At 46.5% G+C, this 24,841-nt stretch overlaps 1 protein-coding gene across 4 annotated transcripts in view; it reads right to left on the bottom strand.

Annotated features, from left to right (window-relative positions):
• Nucleotides 1-23,966, bottom strand: part of OSER1 (oxidative stress responsive serine rich 1) — a 94,018-nt gene extending 70,052 nt beyond the window's left edge. The window contains exon 1 of one of the 4 annotated variants that reach the window (XM_069651316.1): nucleotides 23,683-23,966. Coding sequence is in view for 2 of the 4 variants with exons in the window: in XM_069651314.1 (XP_069507415.1) it covers nucleotides 23,538-23,685 (148 nt within the window). In the remaining 2 variants the exon portion in view is untranslated. Of the gene's footprint in view, nucleotides 1-23,537 lie in introns of all 4 variants that reach the window. The other 3 variants (XM_069651315.1, XM_069651314.1, XM_069651317.1) reach the window with 3 other exon arrangements.
• Nucleotides 23,967-24,841: the final 875 nt, after the last annotated feature.

Genomic DNA, 24,841 nt, shown 5'->3' on the forward strand with positions numbered 1-24,841 from the left:
AAGGTCACAAGAACAAAACTAAGTGACCATAACTTAGTTACAGTTACTTTCAAAATGGAACGAACCAACAAGAGCACAGGAGATGCAGAAACCAAGATAGGAGTTTGAGTGTGGTGGAAATCGGCTGAGATTGAACCGTGAGAAAATAAAAAATAAAAAATTGACAAATACATTTTGAGATTCAAACAAGATTGTAACACGATTGAATATGATGCCCTAATACAAGTAAACAAAACCCAAGAACAACAAAAAACGAAATTAAATAAGCATGTGTATGATCTAGAAGTGGTAAGTAAGAGAAGAGAATTATGGAAGCTTCTAAGAATATGGGAAAACCGCCCCTTGTCTAGGGATGATAAATACAAGGGGGGAAAAATGCAGTACAAAAATTGGCTGAAGTGGTATAAAATGTCTCTTGAACAAAACTATGCAGAAAGCATGTTACCATGTCTTACACAAAGAAATTCAAGAGACCTGGTAGATAATTAACAAATTAGAAAGTCACCAGAATTTGAGCATATGTAATTTAGAAATGGATTACCCATTACACAGAGCTCTTTCTAAAAAATACACACGATACAAGTGATGAAGAATGTGAAAAAAATGCTTGGGATATTAACATTGCAAGAGACACATCCTTAAAAGTGTCAAGAACTTTAGTTCATCTCGTGCCCCAGGGTCCAATGGTCTGTCTGATCACACCCTAAAACAATAACCAGAAGAATTGGCTGATTTTATTGCCATAATCTTTTTTTGATAGTAATAAAAGACAGAATTCCCAAGACATGGAAAAGAGCCACAATCGTCCCCATCTTCAAAAAAGGAATACATTAGGAACCGAAAAAACTACAGACCGATTGCACTTTTGAATGTAGTGGGAAAAATGTTTGCCACCGAGCTGTTGAACCAACAACTTGGATTAAACAGGCTGATACAGCGGACCTGAGGCAAACAGGTTTTGTAAAGGGAGTTGCTGCAGTTTTAACCTACTAATCCTGAACTTATTGACGATGGCGGCGTTAAGAAAAAAGAAATCTGTGTATATTGCATTTATAGATCTGGTTCACGCCTTTGATGGGTTGGACTGAGATCTTATGGAGAACAAAAAAATAAAGAAATAAAAAAGATGTCCGATTAGCCCAATCGCTGCAATAAAGGCCCTGTACTCACATTGGTACAAGTTTGTCTAGATCAGATGGAGCACGTCACATCGCCAATTAGAACATGCGGTGCGAAGCAAGCTAGGAGCTATGCCTTTTAATTTCTTCATCTCATCTCAGATGTTGCTATAGCCTTCGATGAAATCCCCTCTTTTCCTCTGAAGATTAATGAAGAGCATCCAAATATTATTGTGTATGCAGTTCATATTGCGATTCTAGAATTAACCCCCGATAGGTCTCCAGAGGAAGATCTCAGCATTAAAAAAAAGAAGAAAAAAAAATACACTGAAGAAAATAAGCTCGAGATTAATGTACGGATATCCGAGGTTCTGAAAAGCCTTCAAGGAGCTCATTAAAAAAAAAATGCCTCCCAATTCTTCACATGGAGGTTAGGCAGTAATGTTCTGAAAGTTGTACCAGAGGCAGCCTACCTAGGGGTCACAATAAGTACAAGTATTAACAATGAGCCCATGAAGAAAAGGATTGTTGCCAAGGGTAAACGGCTTGCTGTACATGCAGGAAAGCTGCATGAGAAAGATGGGAAATACTCCATAGTTCTGGTGGTTCGCTTTTACAGGAGCAAAATCCTTCCAGCACTCACTTATGGAGTGGAGACCTTGTTAGGGTGTGCCTCTGAACTCTGGTCACGTTGTGAGCATGTGATATGGAGAAGACTCTTACAACTGCCTATATGGAGAAGACTATTACAACTGCCTGCATGAGGTATGAGCTGAGTCCATCCTCTGTTAATGCGATAGTGATATGGAATATTCTATCCTTTATAGGAAGGCAGCGGGAGCTGATGATATCCCCCAATTTAGAATTCCAACAAATTTTACTGCTTCCCATACTGAAGAAGCTGCTCGAGAGCCTCCTGTAAAACTATACTAAAACAGCTGAATACAGATAAGGAAACTCAATCCAACTGCAGTAAAGAAAAAAAAAATACTCTATGAACAAGATTGGATAGAGACATACGATAAAAGAATGCACAGGCCAGAATGGAAAATGCGCCACCTGAAGCTAACAAACTAAATGCGCTTCCAAAGTACATGATAAATTCCCATGCAGGAGGAGAAGATTAACCTTTCTGAAGAAGAAAGGTAGCTTACAAGACAAAGCTCATCACTTGTGTAACTAATCGTCTGAATCATTAAAACATCTGGTGATGTCCTGTCCGAAGTTGGAAGACAAAGGAATGAGATGTTTTGGGCAGGGGATGGCCAAATATCCAACTTGTACTGTAGAGGAATGGTGGATAACGAATGATGCATCAAGGCGAAAACAACAAACTGACATTTGCCTTAACAGCTTTTTTAGATACTTTAGTAAGAATTGCAAAAATGAATAGCGTGGAGTTAAAAGATGAATTCTAAGGAATCTGCTGGAAATGGTTTAAAGTACAATTTCTATGAACTGACGAGAAATAGGTGTACAATAGCTGCAAGCTTGATCTAATTTTAATATCATAAAGGCAATATAACGTTTTTTTATTGTGTATTTGAAGATGGATGCAAATTGTTTTTTTAAAAGGTTTGTAATAAACTAGAAATAAACACTGAAAAAAATAAAAGAAATGGCCCCAGTGACAGACACTATTAGGCCTTAAAATATTGGAAGGACGCCGGCCCTGTTAAATGAAGGACACCACCTCCACAGAGACTCACAGAAACTAGGAGAGCTCTCTCAGTTTCTAAGCCTCCCCAGACCAGAATTGTGGTCCCACCAACCCCGATTGGCAGAGCACCAGATCCTGACCCACCCAACGAGAGAGGAAGCATGGGGCGAGGGGGCAATTGCCAGGTCCAGCAAGAGGGGAAACAACTGTGGGGCCAAAGAGGAGCAACCAAGGTAACCTCCGAGAATCCCGGATCCGGAAAACACCTTCTGAAAGGGGGTTAATTGCTACAGAAACCCTGCTGGCCACGGGAAGGTCATGGCATCCACCCACTACGGCCCTGGAGAGGGGAACCTGAAGAACCAGGGAAAATTGGTGGATAGGGTAGAGGCAAACAGATCCAGAATCAGAGAACCTAGCACCCAGCACACCCTCCAAAGGCCACATCCCGCAGCAGCCAATCCTCCGAAGGTAAACAGACGAAGAGTCAGAGACCCCACGGACCAGGAACCTGGGTCTGGTAAACTTGAGAGATGCTGTAGGTGCACATTTGTCCAGTTGAGGAGGAAGCCCAAGGAGCAGTTGAGGAGGAAGCCCAAGGAGTGCAGGAGGCCACAGGTAGTTAACACATGACGAAGCAGAAGGACCTCACACTGGGCCTGCAGGAGCCAGTCGTCGAGATAAAGACTGGCCCCACAATCTTGGTGAGGACTCAAGGAGCAGATTTCAGGCTGAAAGGTGTAGGGGAGGAGTGGTCCAAAAGACCCCCCTTGCCTACATTCCCACCCCAGGTGAGGGCCATGGCTCATCGGGCGTCCCCTCCATACCACCAGGGCCCAGGTGGTGGATGGCTCACCTGCTGAAGACATTGCCCACACGTATTGAATTTAGCTAGGCCTTAGAAACCATTTTGTCTAATAAAGATGGTGTGAGCTTGGCGCACTGTAGCGCGGCCCCCACCTTCGGAGAGTTGGTTATCCCTGTTGCCGCAGCACCCTGGCAGATCTGCTGCGAGCCCGTTCCCACGAACAAGACGGACATGAGCTAGTGTAATACATTAACATTGTAACATTTCACCTTCCGCAGTGCATCATTGCCCCCAGCATGACCCGGTCAGCAAGGCCTGGGTGATGGAGAGAACTGTAACATGGTCATCGGATGAAAGCAGAAAATTCCCAAATATTAATGCCAGGACCGTTTGTAAATTGTGTATTTCTCCACGAAGCCTCTTCCATTAAGGATGCCTGTAAAATATATAAACATGGTAGAATGCATGTTCACCTGATGATAGCAATAAAGAACCCCCACCACTGCAGTTGGGTGCCAACAATTAAGAAGCCCTCCAGGGGACTGTTCATTATGAGCATTTATGAGAAGTTTACACCCCGTGGACCCACACAATAACCAAACTAGTGCTGCTAGAGTACAAGGGAAGGCGAATGTAATCATACAGAGGGCTCATGTGAAGGACCCGCGCAAATACACTTGTCATGCGTATATGTCTAAGCCCCTTATGTGCTACTACCGCCACGTACGGTGGCGAGCCAATTTCTATGTGCTCCACCAACCTCGCTACTACCTCACTTACTGCAAAATGTATATTCATATAACTAAATGCTGGAATTGGTAAAACATAGTGTACGAATAAGGTGCTCAGACTGGCTATATTTGAGACACATTTAGTAAAATTGAAATGTAGGTTTCCGAGTGATTCAAATAAGTATTATAGAGTGTTCCAATGTTTGTGATATTTTTACCTAAAGTCGGCAACACACGAGGAAGATACCTTTTGTGAATATGTGCAAGGCCATTCCCCCTCCCACCCTGCAAAGACGGCCAAACAAGAGAACAGAGGCCTGCGCCGCGCTGCTCCACCTCCCCCAACCAGACTGGAGCCGCTTCAAAGATTTGTAGTCCCCTCTGCAGCACCCAAGGCCACTACCCGCCACCTGCATTATTTACAACACAGCAGTAAACCTCTGCCTGAATACACAACTCCAAAGGCGCCCCCTCGTAAACCCCACAACCCACCTGATCATCTTAGACTTATGGCCCTGTGCAATCAGGACACCCAATACTGTGACAACACACAGCGGCACATTCATAACATCATCTAACAAGACAGGAAGGCATGTACCGCCCGTCCCATGCCCTGAAGCTTAGCCTCTCAACCTATGGCTCCGGTCAACAGGACACTGGTAACCATGCCCTGACGAATGACCATCAGACCCCTCACAAGGTGCATTCCTCCTGTGTTGCATTAACCGGTAGAATAACCTATTGGAAGATTTACTAAAGAAGATAATATTGTAATGACTGAATGACTGCGGTGTGCATGGCCTAGGGCAAATAAGTCAGGAAAAGACATTCATCTCTGACACTGGCCACGATGGCACAACACCGCCGCCCGGATGAACTCAGCCGACCCGCCAGGCCCAGCCCAACCCACGAGGCTGACCAGTGACGTCCTCCAGCCAAGGCCAACCACATCGCAGCAGCGCCTATAGCTAGTCATCACCACCCAATCCCATTGAACTTGTGCCCCTTATAGTATGTAGGTTCTGATGACGTGTTTTGTAGATATATACGCCTGTCTTTGCTATTGTCAGACAGAGCGCTCTCAGAGTTTGCAGAGTTCTTTGCATGCCCTATTCTGATTGATAAACTCCCATTTAAGCTCACCCGCACTCGGTCTTGGCTTTATTCCCGACTTGGGAGAGTCCTTCATTGTCTCTCATTGCGGGGAGGATCGTGCAGGCTGGGGACGCTTGCCTTCAGTGGTGACCCCGAAAGCGTGATTATTATTTTTTCCCCGACCTATCATTACCGTCCCCTTTTGGCACGAGAATCTCCGGTCGAAAAGGGATACGCACGGTGAGCCGGCTCCGGGAGGCTGCCTGCCAACGGCGACCGGTACACTAAGAAGTGCGCACTCAAGATAGAGAGAGAGGGGGTACGGGATCCCGGTTGAAAAATCCCCTTTGAGTACCGCTCGCCGGTGCCAGGTCTGACTGTTGAGCAGACGGCAACACTGCCTGGACGGACCCAGTTTCGGAGACTATCGGTTCAAGACGGGCACGTGAGTATTGAGTGCGAGCGATCGTAAAGGGAATGGAGGAAGAAATCTAGGACAGAACGAAGAGGGGTAGAGAAGGGGGTACGCAGATCTACTAAGGATCATCTTAAACTTTCTTTGCATATGGCCATTAGGATTAAGAGGTGAATAAGAGATAAAAGTGACGGGAACCTAGCTCCGAAAGGGGTGGAAGGCGGCGCTGCATAGTGCTATATTGACTAGTACTGGGAATATATGAAGAAGTGGATAATAAAATAAAAGTGTCTGGCAAAGGGGGACACGGAGAATATATTAGTGACTGCTATTTCTTTTTTCTATTCTTTTCTTTAGGGTTGGGGGAAAATAAAAGTGAGATCAGTAAAGGGAGAAAGTAAGAGAGAGAGTTCTACTAGAAGAGGGAAGAGCAGACCAATATATGTAATATATATATATATGCGCATCCATATATCTGAATAAGATGGACAGGGACAGCCGGCTAGGGAGGAAAGGGAGGGCAGCTTGAATTGTGAATAGTGTTACAGAGAGGTGTGTGCACCTCGTATGCGTCAGAAGACAATTTGGTGCTGTGAGTGTGTAAAATGGCTATAAATGTATAGTAATTGAATGGTCATGGTAAGTGTGGCCGGATAGAGCTTCTTGAAGACAAAAATGACAAGGTGAAATGAGTGTGTACCTTTTTGATTTCCGGGTTAATGTTGTTGAAATCACTGATGGTTTGCTCTTGTATGTGCCCCCCAAAGAGAATAGAATAGAGACTGTACAGCCAGTTTTGTATTGTGCAGGCAAGGAAGAACATAAAGGAGCCCATTATTGAATGTGAAATAGAAGACGAAAAATCATATTGGTAATACGTCTACATTATAATTGCGGACATACAGAGACACACAAGTACTAGGAGGGCACAAAAATGGGGGCAGAAACACCCTTATCACATATTTGTAAGAACTTACCAGGGTACGCGGAGCGATTTAAGAAATATCATGACCAATGGATAACAGAGCTGAAGGGAGAGGGGTTACCCCAGATATGGCCCGAGGGGGGATCATTTGACAAAAGTGTTCTGGATATGGTGGCCACATGCATTTGTTTGAAATACAAGGGGAAACAGTTGCACAATAGGAGGGAAATATTAGATCTCTGGAGGTTATTTGAAGAGATACCCCCGCCTAAAGCACCAGCATTAAATGCTGACCTACCATCCACCACTGATGATACAGAAAGATGTTAAGGAATCACCAAATGTAGAGCCACCTATAGGAGGTAATAAGCTTATACCCGATACTAAACAAGCCTGTGCCCGCAGAAGGGTACAGTGACCCCACTTATGTGCCTCCCCCGACAACTACTACACCCCACCGGCCAACGGCACCCCCGCCGTATGAAAGTAGAAGGGAGCGATCCCAGGCAAGTACACAGAGGGTGGACATAGAAAAACTAACAGATGATTTAGAATCAAGACTCTCAATAGCGAAAGATGAGCTCTCAAGGATAAAAGACATATGTGAACTAACAGCACTTAATGCAGCAAGATCAGGGCGCACGTCTAGAGCATCAAGTGAGAATAGAACACTTGAAAACGGGTGGAAAAAAGGTGAAATACTGTTCAGAATTGAGGAAGAACCGACACAAATAATTGAAGTAGGGACACAAGAGGGATGTATTGATAATGAAGAAAGGCCTATAGGGGACAGAGAGGAACTACTATGTGATATAAGGGGCGATCTGGAGGAAAGCGACACGTTGAGTATGGCAATAGGAGGGGAAAGCGAGAGGCTAGATGGTGCATGTTCAATGGAAAGACTGGACGATGAGTGGACGGGACGATTGAGAAATAGGGTGGGGAAAATGGCGTCACTGGGAACATCAGCAGCCAAAACGGGTGCAGATGCAACGACAAAAGGAAGGCTACAGCTCCCATTGATACATAGGGGAGGAGGGAGGCCGAATTATATCCCATGGGCTCAGATGGATAAAGCCAATTTATTAAAGTTATTGCCCCCGTTATCGGGAGGGGCAAGTAAATGGATATACGCCTTTGAGAAACACACCGCTGGGGTACCCCTAGCAATAGGTGATGTGAAAAGTTTGCTTGTATCAGCAGTGGGCGATCAGGCCGACAGGGTATGGGTCAAGGCTGGTTTCCCAGGAGTAACATTAGGCTGCGACCACCACGATGGGGCTTCCTTCAACACAGTACGCGCAAGGGTGTGGGATGCTTTACGGGAAACGTTTCCAGATACACCAGACTTAGTCAGTAATGCAGTGTACAATGAATGACGGGGAAGATGCTATGGATTACATTTTTCGAGTCCAAGAGATGTGGAGAGCAGAAACGGGTACGCCCTGGTATCAATCGACATCTCTATTTTACTTTATTATAAAAAGAGGGCTCCCAAAGGAAGTGCAAAAGGCGCTCGACAAGATAGCAGGTATTGAAGCGAAGGGATGGCCTGAGATTCAGAGCATAATAGTGCACCATTGTAAGCGAATAAATGAAAGGGAGAAGGAGGTGGCGCAGAAGAGATAACTAGTGCAGACAAAGTTGGTGAAGGTTGCAGCGGCTGTAGCCGCACTTCCCCACAGCAGGGAGGGAGATGAGGAGGAAGAGGGGCTGATAGCAATACAAGGAAGGATGGCAACTAGTTGGGCTGGAGCAGGACAGCGGCAGTGGAATGAGCAGGAGTCAGGCGGAGGGTCGCAGTGGCAGGAGTGGGCCCCTCGAGGAGGACGAGGTGGGTACAGGGGCCGAAGAGGTGGACCGGGGTACGGGGGAATGGGAGGAAATGGATGGCAGGGCCCTAGAGGTGCACAAGGGAGTTGCTGGAACTGCGGAAGATGGGGGCATTACTCTAGGGAGTGCAGAGCCAGACCCAACAACGGGTTCCAAGAGGTAGAACAGTATGGCCATCCCCACCCGGGGAGCCCATATGGTCTTCCTATGGGACAACAACAACCGAGAAACCCAGGCCAAGGTAATAATGAGCAACAACAGGGGCACCAGTATAGAACACAGAACCACCCACAAAACAATGACAATATGCAGTACACGCCAGGCAACCCTTTTGCGACAACAGCAAACGGGGCCCCCGCACCAGCACCCTATAGCAGCATGTCAGTAGTTTCAGGGAGTGTCTTCAATCAAGGGGGGGGGGGGCGATGAGACACCCCGCATAGGACAGCCCACAGAGAACACTTGTGTGTCCAGTTCTATCTACCACCTACGATGCAGCAGAGGAACCATTGGTAGGGGCGCAGATAGGAGACAAGCAGTTCATATTCATGGTGGATTCGGGAGCGGAGAAATCATGTATTAGGGAGGGCCGGTTCCCGTTATCTAACAGGAGGTTAGAGACGCAGGGGTTCTCTGGGGCTGTAATTGAAGTTCCTTACACAGAAGCATTGGACGTAACGGTGGGGGGTAAAACAGTAAAGACGCCTTTGCTGTATTATGAACACTCACCAATAAATTTACTAGGGAGGGATCTCCTGAGTAAGCTCAACATGACCATATCATTCACTGAGAGAGGTATAGTGTGTTCAACACCCGGAATATGCCGATTGCGTGCAATGTTGGTAGTACAAGCCCGCACGACCACACAAGAAGTACGCGGGTTGCCGGAAGACGAGGAGATGTTTGTTGAAGGGCTAAAGACATTGGCCCTCATAATTCCAGAGCTGAGGAGAATGGACTGGAGGATTCCAGCAGAGTTCCTCTTTCGCCCCATAGTGTGCCCCGACACAGCACCAGGATCAGTGGTATCATTAGACTTGCATGCTGTACAGGTATCAGCGAAAAGGATTGCGGTGATTGGAATAGATATGGAAGGATCTGAGTGGCGTACAGTACTGTGCACGAATGCCAACATCGCCCTAAGAGACTTAACAGATGAGGATCTCTTTTCAGACGCAGAGGGGGATGGTGAAATTGTAATGGAAATAGCGATGCCCTGTGATATTTTGATTCAAGCAAGGGAAATCCCAGCTCAGCTGATGGCAGTGGTAGGAGCACCGCCGTCATTCTTCGATGACGACATGAAGCTCGTACCAAATAGTTTGTGGACGACAGGCCCCCATGATGTAGGGCTGTTGCATGGAGTACAACCTGTGATAATAAAACTAAAGCAAGGAGCAATTCTACCCCGAGTGAAGCAGTACCCATTGTCCCGTGAAGCTGAAGAAGGGATAAAAGAGACAATAAATGCACTACTAGCACAAGGGATAATAGTGCCTTCAAACTCCCCATGTAACACATGTATTTATCCAATCAAAAAAGCAAAGGGAGGGTCTTGGAGGATGATACAGGATTTACGCCCCCTAAATGATGTAATTCAGAAAGAGTTCCCTTTGGTCCCGAACGCTGCATCAATATTATGCAGCATCCCAAAAACGGCATCACATTTCACAGTAGTGGACTTGAAGAACACATTTTTCTCAATCCCCCTGGCCGAACAGAGTAGATACCTGACAGCATTCACACTAAGGGGAAAGAGATATGAACACTGCAGATTACCGCAGGGATACTGTGAGAGCCCAAGCATATTCAACCGCATACTGCATGAAGACTTGGGAAATCTATCAGTTGAGAGCACGATCATTCAGTACGTAGACGATTTACTAGTGTGTGCACAAGACGAAGAAACATGCAGAAAGGATTCAACAACACTCCTGACTATTGGCCAATAAGGGGTACAAGGTAGACAAGGAAAAGCTACAGTACTGCCTGACAGAGGTCTTATACGTGGGACATCTGATATCAAAAGATGGAAAAGGAATAATACCCGACAGGGTAGAAGCGATAAGATCAGTAGGAGAACCCACAACAGTGAAAGACATGCAGAAATTCTTGGGAATGTGCAACTATTGCCGAGCCTGGATATTAGACTATGCAGCATACACGAGACCCCTACTACAAGCACTCAAAGAAGCACAACAGGAAAATAAAAAAATAGAATGGTCAGAAGAAATGAGTGCGTCATTCAAATCATTAAAAGAGTTAATTTCAAGCGCTCCAGTACTAGCAAATCCTGATTATGGATGCGAGTTTTACCTATTCTCACACTGCAAGGGAACACTCTGTACTGACACAAAAGACGTCGCTAGGACACAAGCCTTTGGCTTACTATAGTGGTACTTTAGATGCCGTGATGCAAGGCCATTTCGCGTGCGAGCAATCACTCGCTGCAGCCGCGTTCGCGATTGAGAAAAGTGCCACAATAGTAATGGGATGCCCCGTGACATTGTTTGTGGAAAATTCATTATTTGCAATACTTGAGAGGTCAAAAAGCACACTGACAACACAGCGGGCAACAGCCTATGAGATCATATTTTCTAGCGCCAATATCCATGTGGTGAGATGCAAGACAGTGAACCCTGCAACATTCATTACAGAAGCGTGCACACTAGAGGACATGCAGGACCACGATTGTGCTACTTACACAGGAGAAAGAGGGGAGGACAGTGGTGTGTGAGAACGCTCTGAGCGAGGGGGAAGTGTACTTCGTGGATGGGTCTGCATCGATTGACGTGGACACGGGAGAGAAACATGTTGGTATGGCAGTGGTGAGGCTAGAAGACGGTGAGTTTGAAACACTAGTGCAGTACCGCCTCCCATCACATTACTCCGCACAAGCAGCAGAACTGATTGCGCTCATAGAAGCACTACATGCAGCAAAGGGTTGCTCAGTGACAATATATACAGACTCAGCTTACAGGACGACGACAGTACATGGAGGTCTAGCAAGATGGGGGCGGAGGGGGTTCCGACGGGCAGACGGGACACCGGTACAGCATGCAGATTTGCTGAAAGAGTTAATTGAGGCCCTACAAGACCCCACAGCGGTAGCAATAGTGAAGTGCCAAGCACATACATCCAACACAGATGTTGTGTCTTTGGGAAACGCGGCAGCGGACGCTGCCGCCAAGGAAGCTTCCTATTTTCAGAAATATGAAGCAGGCGAGTACATTCTACAGCACAAACGAAGAGCTCCCAGAAGGCTACAACATGATGCCTATATCACAAATACTAGAATTACAGGAAGGAGCTAGTGCAGACGAAAAATTGATGTGGACAAAACGAGGGTGCAGCAAGTCGGCGACATGTGGCGACAAAACAACTCAAGGAAAGTGGTAATGCCAATCAAGTTATTGGAAATTGCGTTTCAACAACTACACTTCCATGCACACAATACCAAACAGCACATTGCAGCAGAAATACAGGAAGAATGGTTCGTGCCCTGTCTCCAGGAGCACGTATCTCGATTAACGATGGAATGCACAACATGTCAGATATACAATTCAGGAATGACATTACGCACGCTCCGGGGAACAATTCCAAAACCCATTGGCCCATCCAGAGAGCTACATATTGATTACGCGGACATGGGAGAAAGGTGTAATGGGGCACGCTACATGATTGTGGTTGTATGCCCATTCTCAAGGTGGGTAGAAGCAGGCCCATGTGCACGACCTGATGCCAAAAGCGCTGCAAAGTTCCTAGTGAGGGAAGTGTTCCCGCGCTGGGGAATTTGTGACGTGATTCGCTCAGATAACGGCACTCACTTTGTAAATGAGCTTTTCAAGGAAGTTACTAGATTATTGGGAATAAAACATAAATTGTGTTCGATTTATCATCCTCAAAGTAATGGCGTAGTGGAAAAGATGAACGGACTGTAAAAGGCAGGTTATCAAAACTATGCTTTTCATTGAAAAAGAACTGGATTTACTGTCTGCCCCTTGCGCTATTTGAGCTGAGAAATCAGCCAAGCAAAGACCACCATTTGTCCCCGCACGAGATCGTGACTGGGAGACGAATGAACACAGCACACTCTCCACTGCGCGAACACTCAGATGCACACAGAAGCGCCGCGATATTGGGAGATGAGTTCACAGACTATTTGAAGAAATTGACAAGGGCAGCGCGCGCAATATCAAAGCAGCTCTCTCCACCCTTCACTAGAGAGGAGGGTGGACATAACAGGGTCGGTCACGGAGCCTGAACAACAGCTACAGCTGATGCCGGGCAAATTAATTTATGTCAGGAGTTTTGTGCGTCGATGGAATGCACCACGGTTCCATGGCCCATACGAGGTAGTGTTCTGCACGCCCACGGCAGTAAAAGTAAAGGGCCTGAAATACTGGCTACACTTGACAGATGTACGAAAAGCATATAGTAATGTGCAGGAGGAGGAAGATGAGGAGGCACAGACAACAGCAAACAATGCAACTGAGCAGAATGTCTAAATATGAACTTGTGTGTGTGCGTGTGTGACAGTAATGCGCCTGAATGGGCAAATGGCTGATAAGTATACTTGCATTTTTAAGATATTAACGAAAAAAAAAAAAAACTTTTTTTTCCTTTTATGTCTTTGACTTATATGTAATTAATAAGGTGAACAAATTATGAAGTGTTTTACACCCTTGTCTGTGCATCCCGGTCCCTACAAACCCTACCCGCTTCCGTTCCCTGTCAATATACACTGGTACTGATAGTGCCAACAAAATGTTTACATGCATGCACTTAATGCACTTTTATATCTCAAACAGGAGCTACCATGGCATCTAACGGGCAGCCTGCAACGGATAGATTTAGTAGAATGAGAGAATCATTAAATGAGAGATGCAGATATTCGTATGAATGTGGATTATCTGTGTGCATTACATTGTTTTTTATAATAATGTTTGGCCTGGTTACATATTGGTTTGTAGCGTTCATCTCTATCGAGATGAACGAGGGGGGAGGGATTAACAGCACTGGGATTAACAGCACTACTGGGACCAATACAACTGCAAGTGTCAATACTAGGGAAGGTGATTTTTTGGTATGGGACGGAACTAAACTTGTATGGGGTTATCATACCACACCATCCAATGCGGTCATATCAGGAAAAAAAGGGCTACAGGGTGGAATGCAAAATAGCACAGTGTCTCCGCCAAAGATGTCTAAGTACAATGTTCGCAGTTTAAATGACCGAAACCCGTCTGCCATATCGTGGTTGTATAAAACCCCACCAGCCAACCTGCCCCCATATTAAACAACCTGCAAGATAACGTCAAGGACGAAAAGGAAAAGATGCTAGCAACACACAAAATATTATATGATGCATGGGCCAAGGGGGCGGGAATGAGAAAGGGGGATCTATTTTGTCCCTCGCCCAGGAGGCTGGGAAGTACATGAGGAACAAGAACAACAGACGAAAAAGGGAAGCAGGGAGGAGGAAGTATGATGAGTACTATGGGTTAGGACTGGATAAAATGGAAGACCCACGACACCCCCACCAGACAAATAAATGGTATGCAGATATGAGTGCCACAGCGAAACAAACAACAAATGAGAGCTGTTATGTCTGCTCCCTCATTCCTCATGCTTCGGGTACACCCAAAGTATTGCTACCCAAAGAGTTGCCAATTATAGACGCCCAATGTCTCCTTCATCTCACGTTATGCAGGATTAAGAACACCTTCCAGGCACACGAAGTTACTTTTAGAATGCTGCAGAACGAGAAAACTTGCTATCCAAGGACGGCAGGAGTGGTATGTCTGGAGGAACCCTTTTTTGTGATACAAGGGACACTTTTTTCGGACAATAAGTGGAAGGATGAAGAAGTAATGTGTAAAGCTGAAGCACTGAGAGGTTTGGCACCAGAGAAATTGCAATGGATAGAAGAAACATGCACACCAGTATGGAAGGAACACATTTCAAAACTAACTTGGGTAACCGCCATTGAAAAACCCTTCAAACTACAGAACGAAGTAGACTATGAACTATGTTTTAAAGCAGAGGGGAAAACCTCCAGTGGGGCAAACAAGAACTGTAGCAAGACCCTCACCATCCCAGATCTGAAAAAAGGGACAGCGGCCCTGATGGACACGTACTGGGTCTGCGGTAACCAGGCATATCTGCACCTTCCCCAGTCACGGAGTGGCAGCTGCTCAATGGCCACTCTGCACTCAGCCCTAATGGTAATACCAGAAAGCCATATCGATGGGAGCAAAAGGACACAGGAACGCATACAACAGAGTGCGGCCCAACCGTCTGCGGAGTCACAAATGTATCTCCTGTCCTCCGGGAGCAAGGAAGAGGTGCTGACCCGTAACAGACGAGCATCAAACTACATATCAAAGGCATCATCAGAACTGTTGGCTCAGATCCCAGACAGATATCGACTATTTAGCTCCGCAGAAACATTCTTTGCCTCACTCATTTCAAGTGTCCAAGCAAGAGCAAACGCAAAATGGCTCCAGATAACACGCCGGGAATTGATTCAGCTGGCAAATGACACTGAAGAAGGGTTCAACGTAATCAAAGTGGAACTAAGAGCTTTGCGGCTGATGACCACGCAAAACAGGTATGTCTTGGACCTGTTGACGGCAATGGATGGAGGTGTTTGCCGAAAAATCGGAAGTGCCTGCTGCACTTTCGTACCTTCTGAAGACGCAGAAAACAGCTCCCTGTCCCATGTGATCGAAGCAGTCCACAACCTAGGAGAAAAAATTAAAATGGAAGGTGGAACAGAAGACAGCACATGGTTCGATAACATCTTCTCCTGGGTCCCCTCATGGCTTGGAACAACTGTGAAATTTGAGATGCCAGCTGTGGTATTCCTCCTTTTAATTTTTTGCCTGTGCCAGGTGGGTCTTCGATGTTGTGCTAACGCAGTACCGAATGGTGCAATGATGATGGTGACAATGGGCAACATCCGTGGTACCATGCAAAACATGCAGGAAGTGCATGTACAAACAGGAACAGATGACACACCAAGATATCAGCTAGTGCCCATCTATCACGACAAGGATATCATAGATAAGGCGTGGCACACCACCATTAGAGAGCCGCGTGTACTAGAATGGTACCAGGAGGTGTGGGTAGATTTGGCGGATGTATATACCCGACTTGTACCCCAGATGAGTATGCCAGAAGAGGGGAGAGCTTAAGGGGGGTGTGCAGAGCATGGATGCCCATAAAAGGCACACCTGCATGGGATGAGGCAGTGATGGACGAAGCAGAATGTAGGAGACTGGAAGACTTAAAGTATTCGTTACTTAAGTAACGAAAGGGGGGAAATGTAGGGGAGGAGTGGTCCAAAAGACCCCCCTTGCCTACATCCCCACCCCAGGTGAGGGCCATGGCTCATCGGGCGTCCCCTCCATACCACCAGGGCCCAGGTGGTGGATGGCTCACCTGCTGAAGACATTGCCCACACGTATTGAATTTAGCTAGGCCTTAGAAACCATTTTGTCTAATAAAGATGGTGTGAGCTTGGCGCACTGTAGCGCGGCCCCCACCTTCGGAGAGTTTCAGTTATCCCTGTTGCCGCAGCACCCTGGCAGATCCGCTGCAAGCCCGTTCCCACGAACAAGACGGACATGAGCTAGCGTAATCCATTAACATTGTAACATTTCACCTTCCGCAGTGCATCATTGCCCCCAGCATGACCCGGTCAGCAAGGCCTGGGTGATGGAGAGAACTGTAACATGGTCATCGGATGAAAGCAGAAAATTCCCAAATATTAATGCCAGGACTGTTTGTAAAGTGTGTATTTCTCCACGAAGCCTCTTCCATTAAGGATGCCTGTAAAATATATAAACATGGTAGAATGCATGTTCACCTGATGATAGCAATAAAAAACCCCCACCACTGCAGTTGGGTGCCAACAATTAAGAAGCCCTCCAGGGGACTGTTCATTATGAGCATTTATGAGAAGTTTACACCCCGTGGACCCACACAATAACCGAACTAGTGCTGCTAGAGTACAAGGGAAGGCGAATGTAATCATACAAAGGGCTCATGTGAAGGACGCGCGCAAATATACTTGTCATGCGTATATGTGTAAGCCCCTTATGTGCTACTAACGCCACGTACGGTGGAGAGCCATTTTCTATGTGCTCCACTAACCTCGCTACTACCTCACTTACTGCAAAATGTATATGCATATAACTAAACGCTGGAATTGGTAAAACAGTGTACAAATAAGGTGCTCAGACTGGCTATATTTGAGACACATTTAGTAAAATTGAAATGTACGTTTCCGAGTAAGTATTATAGAGTGTTCCAATGTTTGTGATATTTTTACCTAAAGTCGGCAACACACGAGGAAGATACCTTTTGTGAATATGTGCAAGGCCATTCCCCCTCCCACCCTGCAAAGACTGCCAAACAAGAGAACAGAGGCCTGCGCCGCGCTGCTCCACCTCCCCCAACCAGACTGGAGCCGCTTCAAAGATTTGTAGTCCCCTCTGCAGCACCCAAGGCCACGGCCCGCCACCTGCATTATTTACAACACAGCATTAAACCTCTGCCTGAATACACAACTCCAAAGGCGCCCCCTCGTAAACCCCACAACCCACCGGATCATCTTAGACTTATGGCCCTGTGCAATCAGGACACCCAATACTGTGACAACACACAGCGGCACATTCATAACAACATCTAAGACAGGAAGGCATGTACCGCCCGTCCCATGCCCTGAAGCTTAGCCCCTCAACCTATGGCTCCGGTCAACAGGACACTGGTAACCATGCCCTGACGAATGACCATCAGACCCCTCACAAGGTGCATTCCCTCCTGTGTTGCATTAACCTGTAGAATAACCTATTGGAAGATTTACTAAAGAAGTTAATATTGTAATGACTGAATGACTGCGGTGTGCATGGCCTAGGGCAAATAAGTCAGGAAAAGACATTCATCTCCGACACTGGCCACGATGGCACAACACCGCCCGGATGAACTCAGCCGACCCGCCAGGCCCAGCCCAACCCACGAGGCTGATCAGTGACATCCTCCAGCCAAGGCCAACCACATCGCAGCAGCGCCTATAGCTAGTCATCACCACCCAATCCCATTGAACTTGTGCCCCTTATAGTATGTAGGTTCTGATGACGTGTTTTGTAAATATATACGCCTGTCTTTGCTATTGTCAGACAGAGCGCTCTCAGAGTTTGCAGAGTTCTTTGCATGCCCTATTCTGATTGATAAACTCCCATTTAAGCTCACCCGCACTCGGTCTTGGCTTTATTCCCGACTTGGGAGAGTCCTTCATTGTCTCTCATTGCGGGGAGGATCGTGCTGGCTGGGGACGCTTGCCTTCAAAGGCAAGGCTCTGAACTGGAAATATTCCCTTCCCACAACAAACCTTTAACAGATGGGAACATGAAAGTAGGCATCCTGCAGATCCAACGATGCCAGGAAATCCAAGTCTCTCACAAGCGGACTAACACGTTGAAGACATTCCATCTTGAAATGTCGAGTCAGAACGTGACAGTTCATGGACTTGGGTGTATGATGAGATGGTATGACCCAAAGGGCTTCGGCACCAGGACCGCCATGGAGTATACACCCAGAGCCTGCTCACTCATGGAACCAGTCGAATTACACTCTTTGGGAGTAGGTCCCGACGCATGGCCAACTTCTTGATGGATGCCTGGGGAGGGACGTCTGAATTGTGCTAAACAGAAAAGGGGGAGAAGGGAGACAATCTCCAGCTTGTACCCCCAGCACACCAGCCGATTAACCGAGGCATCTCCAGAAAAACTCAGACCCCTAACCGGCAAGGCAACAGGACTTGGGCTGGCGTTGAGGGGAGACCCGACTGCAGTGCCATCTCTGTCCCATCACAGGACAACCCTGCACACTAGGGTGACCTCAAGAACGCTGCGGCTGACTAGTAGGAACAAGACCCCTGGTAAAAAGAGCAGACTTCCTTTGCAATTGCCCTGCATGTTGCTCAGCTTAAAAAACCATGTGCACTTGGTCTGCAAGGTTATGCCTGAACATGCGGCCTTCAAAAGGGAATCTTCACTGCTGTAGAGTTCTGCCTAGAGTCCATCCTCCAATCCCTGGTGTGAAGGTGCATGTGACCCACGACTATAGAACCCATGGACATGGCAGCAGCCTTCACAAGCAGAATCAGGTCAGAGCCATGCAGCCTTGGTGGCGGACTTCAACCCCCCCCGGTGCAGCCTCTGCTGTGTAGGAGGAGTGTGTGGCAGAATGCAAGGCCAGACAGGAACCCCCATAAGCCTTCAAGGTCAGAGTCCACTTTCCTGTCAGCAGGCTCCGTGATGGGATCCTCGGCAGACATAGGCGGCATCCCCACCAGGCTGGGGATTATGTCATGGAGCTACACAACCTGCGGAATGGCCACTTCCTTCCCCCTGCAAGGGATACAGTTTAGCCAAAAAGCGGGGGGACCATAGTCTTATCCGGTTCAGTCCATTCCCAACGGACTTCAGCCTTAATCTCAGCAAGGAGGGTGGGTTTGGGGGGGTGGGGGAGCCTCTCAAACTTGAACTAGGGGAAGAGGGGGCCCAGTACTACCCCAGACCTGCCTGCATCCCTGTCTATGGACAATTAAATAGCAGCCGTTTGTCAGTCTGGTCCGTTTCATTTGAAAGTGTTAAAGAAAGAGCTCCCCGTGATTTCTGCCTCCCTTCGTCCGCTGCTGGTGGCAGCAATAGTGCTATCCCACCCGGCTGAAATATTGTAATTCTCTTTAATTGGCGCAGCCTAAGGGATTGATCCGGCAGATGCACAGTCAGCTTGCGTTGCAACAAGTACATCCTATTGGCCCCACAACTCACTGGTGCTCCGTTCCCTTCATTGGCTCAGGGTTGCCCAATTCATCAGGTTCAAAGCCTTATTCATCGTGCTTCGCATGCCCAGGGTGCCAAATTTTTTTACAGCAAAAATGTACGCATTACTACCCTGCGCCTTGTCTGCGTTCTGCCTCGGCTATGCGTACCTTCCTTCCGATGTGTGCGGATTGGAGGCCGTGAATTTTACATAGAAGCAGCTCTGCTTTGGAATGAGCTGCCATTAGCGATAAAAAAAATTATTCAATCACTTGGGCTTTAGAAAGCTGTTATGACCCAAGGTTTCGACCTCGCACTCTAGCGCCAAAAAACCCTAGAGTGAACATGCGCTGTACAGGTTTCCCTAACATCAACACAACACAGACGGCGGGAGCTCGGAACCCCATATAGCGGTACACTTGCAGCAGTACATCAGCAGTCGCCTCCTTGCCCAAGTATTTGCCCATAAACTCTGCAGAACTGGAGGAGAGCAAGCCGCCCAAGCTGCAGGAATCAGGAAGGGGGATACCCGCCCTACTGCGGTGACCTAGATACCCTCCTCCTGCAGGGCCTTTCTGAAAATGTTTAGAAGCTTGTTTTCTGGTATCCTGCTCCCCCTTCTCCTCTTGGGAGTGAGAGGAAAAGGAGGAGGGGAGCGAGGCTCTACATGTCTTAGCAAAGCGCTTCCTCATGATAGGCCCAACACTGAAAACGCAGAGGCAATACCAGCCAACCAAGAGACATAGCGCCAGAAAAAAGCATTGCTGGGCAACCACTGCTCAGTCATCCCACGAATCCAAAAGCTCCAGAAGGGGAAGAAAAACAAAAAGGGAACCGGCAAGCCCCCAACTCCTTACCTCCACCTGGGGGCCGATCACCCCAGGCTGGCAGCTGCAGCAAGCCGATCCGCTCTGTGGTTAGAACAGCTGGGGCCCACCTTCGGCTATGCCAGTAACCGTGGAAGGATCAGGGCACCCTGCCTACCTCAGAGGGTCAATGTACAGCAAGGACACCCCAAATTAAACATCCCCTTGACCGAGCGGTCCACAGCAGGAGCAGCCAAGGCACAGGCATCAGGAACGGTCCCCCCGACCCAGGAAGGGGGGGGGGCAATGAATAGGAGTTCTGCCAGAGGCAAGAACAAGAGAACTGTTATGGTCCAGGCAGGGACGTGGCTATGGGAAATGGAAAACAGGTTCTTCCTGTAGGAAGAGGGGAACCTCATTCTGGAGTAGTGGGACAAGAGGGCGGATGTGGAGGTAACGGAGCCCGGTAGTCTCGCCATCATCCCGAAACTTGCAGGAGAACGATTTCACTGATGACGGCATCATGAGTTGCTCAAAAAAAGACAGTCAGAGCGCAAGAAAGTGAAAAAGAGATTCATGATTGCGTATACCAATTGTGCCGTGCACAATTTCAACAAAATGGCAAAGTACGGAAAACAACTTTAATTTGCTTTAGTAAATGTATTGATCAGTGCAGTTTAGTTTTTTTAACACAAGGTTAACACATTGCTAAATTCCTCCCACCTTAGGGAGACCCCTGGCTCTTTTGCTGGACTTAGGACTTTTAGTTTTAACTCCTGAGTGAGTGGGACCTTTAGTTGGATTTCATGTTTTCACTGTTTTTTGGAGTCTGACAAACTCCATAGGCATCCGCTTTTTGTATAGTGACACATGGCAAATTCAGTGCAGTGTCACCGAGAAATCCCTTCTCTACTGTTCCCAAGAGTAGTAAGATCAATTTCATCTTACTTACCTTTCTACTTTGTGGGTCCAGCAAACACTATCTTATGTGGAGTGCTGGGGGGTGAGGGGGTTACCTAGTAGCCCCTTAGTCCACTTTATCATGTAACATTTTGTTACCCTCACTACTTTAAACGGCTGGTGGCAGTGGTTTAATATTTACTAACAGTGTGTATTTCTACCGCAGGCTGAACCTTCAGCTGCAGTACAGCACCCAAGGGTGACCATTTTGTCAAAATGGCCCCGTCTTCTTTTTTTGCCATTTTCTGTTTGTCATTTCGGATCTTTTACTCTTTATTTTATTTATTCTATGCATCGAGACCAATTTAAATAATTGGTGCTTTGGCGGGCTTCAACCCTGAAGCCTGCCCCTGGCTCCAGTGTGTCTGCAAGGGCATAAGTGAGGGAGGATCCCAAAACTCCCCATACCTTAAGGTATGTCTGCACAAAAGATCTGATTGGCCAGCTGGCTGTCCAGGAAGGACAGCTGCCATGCAGTGCGAGTGACATAAAAAAGCGAGGGTTTTGGGACTAGAGATAGAGTTGACCACTGGAAGAAAGATCCTCAGAAGAAACCGTAATGGGAAGCCGACTGCAACCACCTGGACCTTGAAAAGCCTGGTGAAGCCCTGCTGCTGTGCTGACCTTTTTCACCTCGTCAGAAGCCCCAGGCAGGACGAATTCTTCCCTTGGGTTTGTGGGACCAACTAACCCAGATACGAACTCCTGGCAAAACCCCTGGACTTGCTGTGCCTCTTCAGTGCTGCAGAACCCCAATGCTAGGGGTCGACTGTCCATAAACGAGTGCAATGTCTGCCGTGGAATGAATCCAGCCAAAAGCTCCAGGAGCCTCCTCAGGACACTGCAGAAGCAGGAAATCTCGATCCAGAATCTCCTCACAGAGTCCAGGACCAAGGAAAACCAGAGTTAATCGTTCTGCTTATGTGCTGTTTGCGAAGCACTTAAACAGTGAAGTGCTGCTGAATCAAAGGAAGCCCGTAGCCGCCGAAGCCTTTCCTGAGTACTACCACAGGAGCCCTCCAGATATCAGTCTTGTCCCCATGACAGAGGCTCAGGAACCAGGGCCTGCTTGGCTGTAGCAAGACTGAATCTAGCTGTAGCACTTTCTTTTAAACTAAAAAGTCATGCGTTTTTCACTTGAAAGTGCACACTGAGGCCCAACAGTGTTTCTTGTGAACTTTTTTTTTTTTTTTATGAACTAACTTTTTGAAAGACTATCAGAACTATAGACTTTGTCCAATTGACTTTGGCAGTTCTAAATCCATTGACTTTTGCATTGTTTGTCCTGTCATAGGTTGTAATTTGTTAAATTCTTTTACTGCTGAGAAAGACTTACCTAGATTTTCTTGGAGGATTCCAACTGTCTTACTGTATAAGAAAGTATGTTCTGAACCTTTTTAATTTCCCTAACCCTTCCTGAAACAGTCTAAAAAGTATATTGGTGTTGTATATAAATTCAATATTATCCTTGTAATTTAAGTCACTTCAGGGTGTAGGAGAAATTAATTAAGCATAGCCAAAGCAGACTCACCCACTTCATTGACTGTGTAAAGTAATTCCAAAGTTTGCTTGACTGTTACAAAAATTGCCTTTTTTAAAGTATGCTTAACTAAAACTTGGTGTAAATACATGAATATATATTTATAACTGAAACCTTGAGAGTGCAAGTGTTACTGGGTTACTTGTGTTGACAGATACCTGTACAGCTCACATTCACCCTCTTGAGATTGGCGGTCAGTCACACTACCAACTTGTCTAGTACAGACCTATAGCAAAAAGTGGGTTACCGAATACCAAGCAGATACACCTTGTTAATCTCACTGTCACGCAGTGAGACTGCGCCAATTCTCACCCCACACAAACATCACAAAAGAAGGAGAACACGGGCAACTGGCACGCACATACGGATATGCTACATTGTAAAACGTGCCGAGGCCCACTCGTTCATTGCTGCACTCAAGATCCGCTAAAACCCTTCATTCAGTAAGATTCACCAAACAACCTGCTTTGAAAGCAGTAACAAATATACTGCGCGCAGCTTCATCATGACATCTTAAGCTTTATTTATGGAAGAAAACCATAACAACCCCCTTCGTGTATCACTATATCATCATGCCGTACCGAGATGCTTAACAATCAGACCCCTCCTACAACACTTCGCCTCCACGCTCTCTGTAAAGTGACTGTTGTCGCAGCTGACAGCCACAAAACACCAAGAAGAAAAACAAAACAACCCAACCTACAGGGCACCCAACTACTCGCCTGAAACTAAATACAGCCTTCCAAATACTCCAGTTTCGCTTTTCTAAACAAATCCAATAATGGCCTAGCGATTAGTGTTTCGGAATCACCTGTCCTGAAACAAGGTTGTGATAAAAGGTGACTGCTACTATGCTGTCCAGACCTCGCACGACTTCCAGGGTCTGCTCCCATGATCTCTCTCTGACACAACTCGCCCGCCATCACCCAGTTGTCGGTGGTCACGCTCCTTCTTACCATGGAGTCGGGCGGCACAGCTGGTGTCGGCGGAGGGGTCCTCCCAGTAAAGGGCTGCCTGAGCAGGACAGTCCGACTTCAGTCCCCCACCGGAACAGCGGCTTGTTTGTGCTCAAACACAGTGACTCTGCAACACCACACCACTCCAGCTGACGTCATGCCATCATAGAGCAAGAAAAACCAGAGCGACGCACCCCACTATGAATCACAGAGCTTTTGCGACCGCTTCTTTACTGGTACGACCGCTGAAACTTGTCACAGAGAACGGCCGTTTTGGCAATACTGGACTCAATAAACTTAAAAACCTGAAATATAACAAAGTTCTGCTTGTATGAAAGTCATTTTTGAATGATTTGAGAATTCTTTTAAAAGTTATATTGAAATATAAAAATTAAGTTTTCACTAAAAATAATGTATTACAATACGTTGTGACATTTTATTCACGTGGTTTTGTTTATAAATTCGATCGATATTCTAAAAACTCTATAGCAATTGACTGCTTGAAAGTTGCCTGCAACGCACCATTTCGGTTCAAAATGGTAGAAGGAGAACACGTTCCAAGGAACCCATGTACACTTTAGTCTTTCTTTTGTTTTCATTGTGAATGACTCGTTCAATAGAATCTTGAATGTGTGTCCCATTTCTATTTCTAAACTCACTGTTGTCATGGCCAGAAATAGACCAGCGGAAAGCGATGGCAACTTCTAGAAATCAGCTGGTGTTGGTGACGCGATGCCCTCGGAATTGCATTTATCAATTTTTTTATAACGGGATTTACACTTTAAGATGCATTTTCAAATGAATTGCTGCATCCTGTTAAACTTCCTTGACATGAAATATACATTTTTAATACAATGTTATTGTAGCAATTATATCCATTAATATCGCTTCTAAATATTTCAATAAACATCAACACATTAAAAATAAAACACATTGCATAGCTCCGAAATAACACGTCCCAAGTCGAGGAGGAGGTAACCTATATATCCATACATTCAAGAGACACAAGGATACAGTGATTGTCTCTCTAGTCCTACCTAGGTATACTAATTCTAAGCTTCGCAGGTGTGCCGCTTATCTAAAAGTGGATAGAAAAAAAAACAGAAATAATTGATTGTCTTCTAGGTTCTTCATGAACCACGCATGGGTGTGCAGACAT

The sequence above is a fragment of the Ambystoma mexicanum genome, chromosome 3p (assembly GCF_040938575.1).
Source record: "Ambystoma mexicanum isolate Mex_15411 chromosome 3p, UKY_AmexF1_1, whole genome shotgun sequence".
NCBI lineage: Eukaryota > Metazoa > Chordata > Amphibia > Caudata > Ambystomatidae > Ambystoma > Ambystoma mexicanum.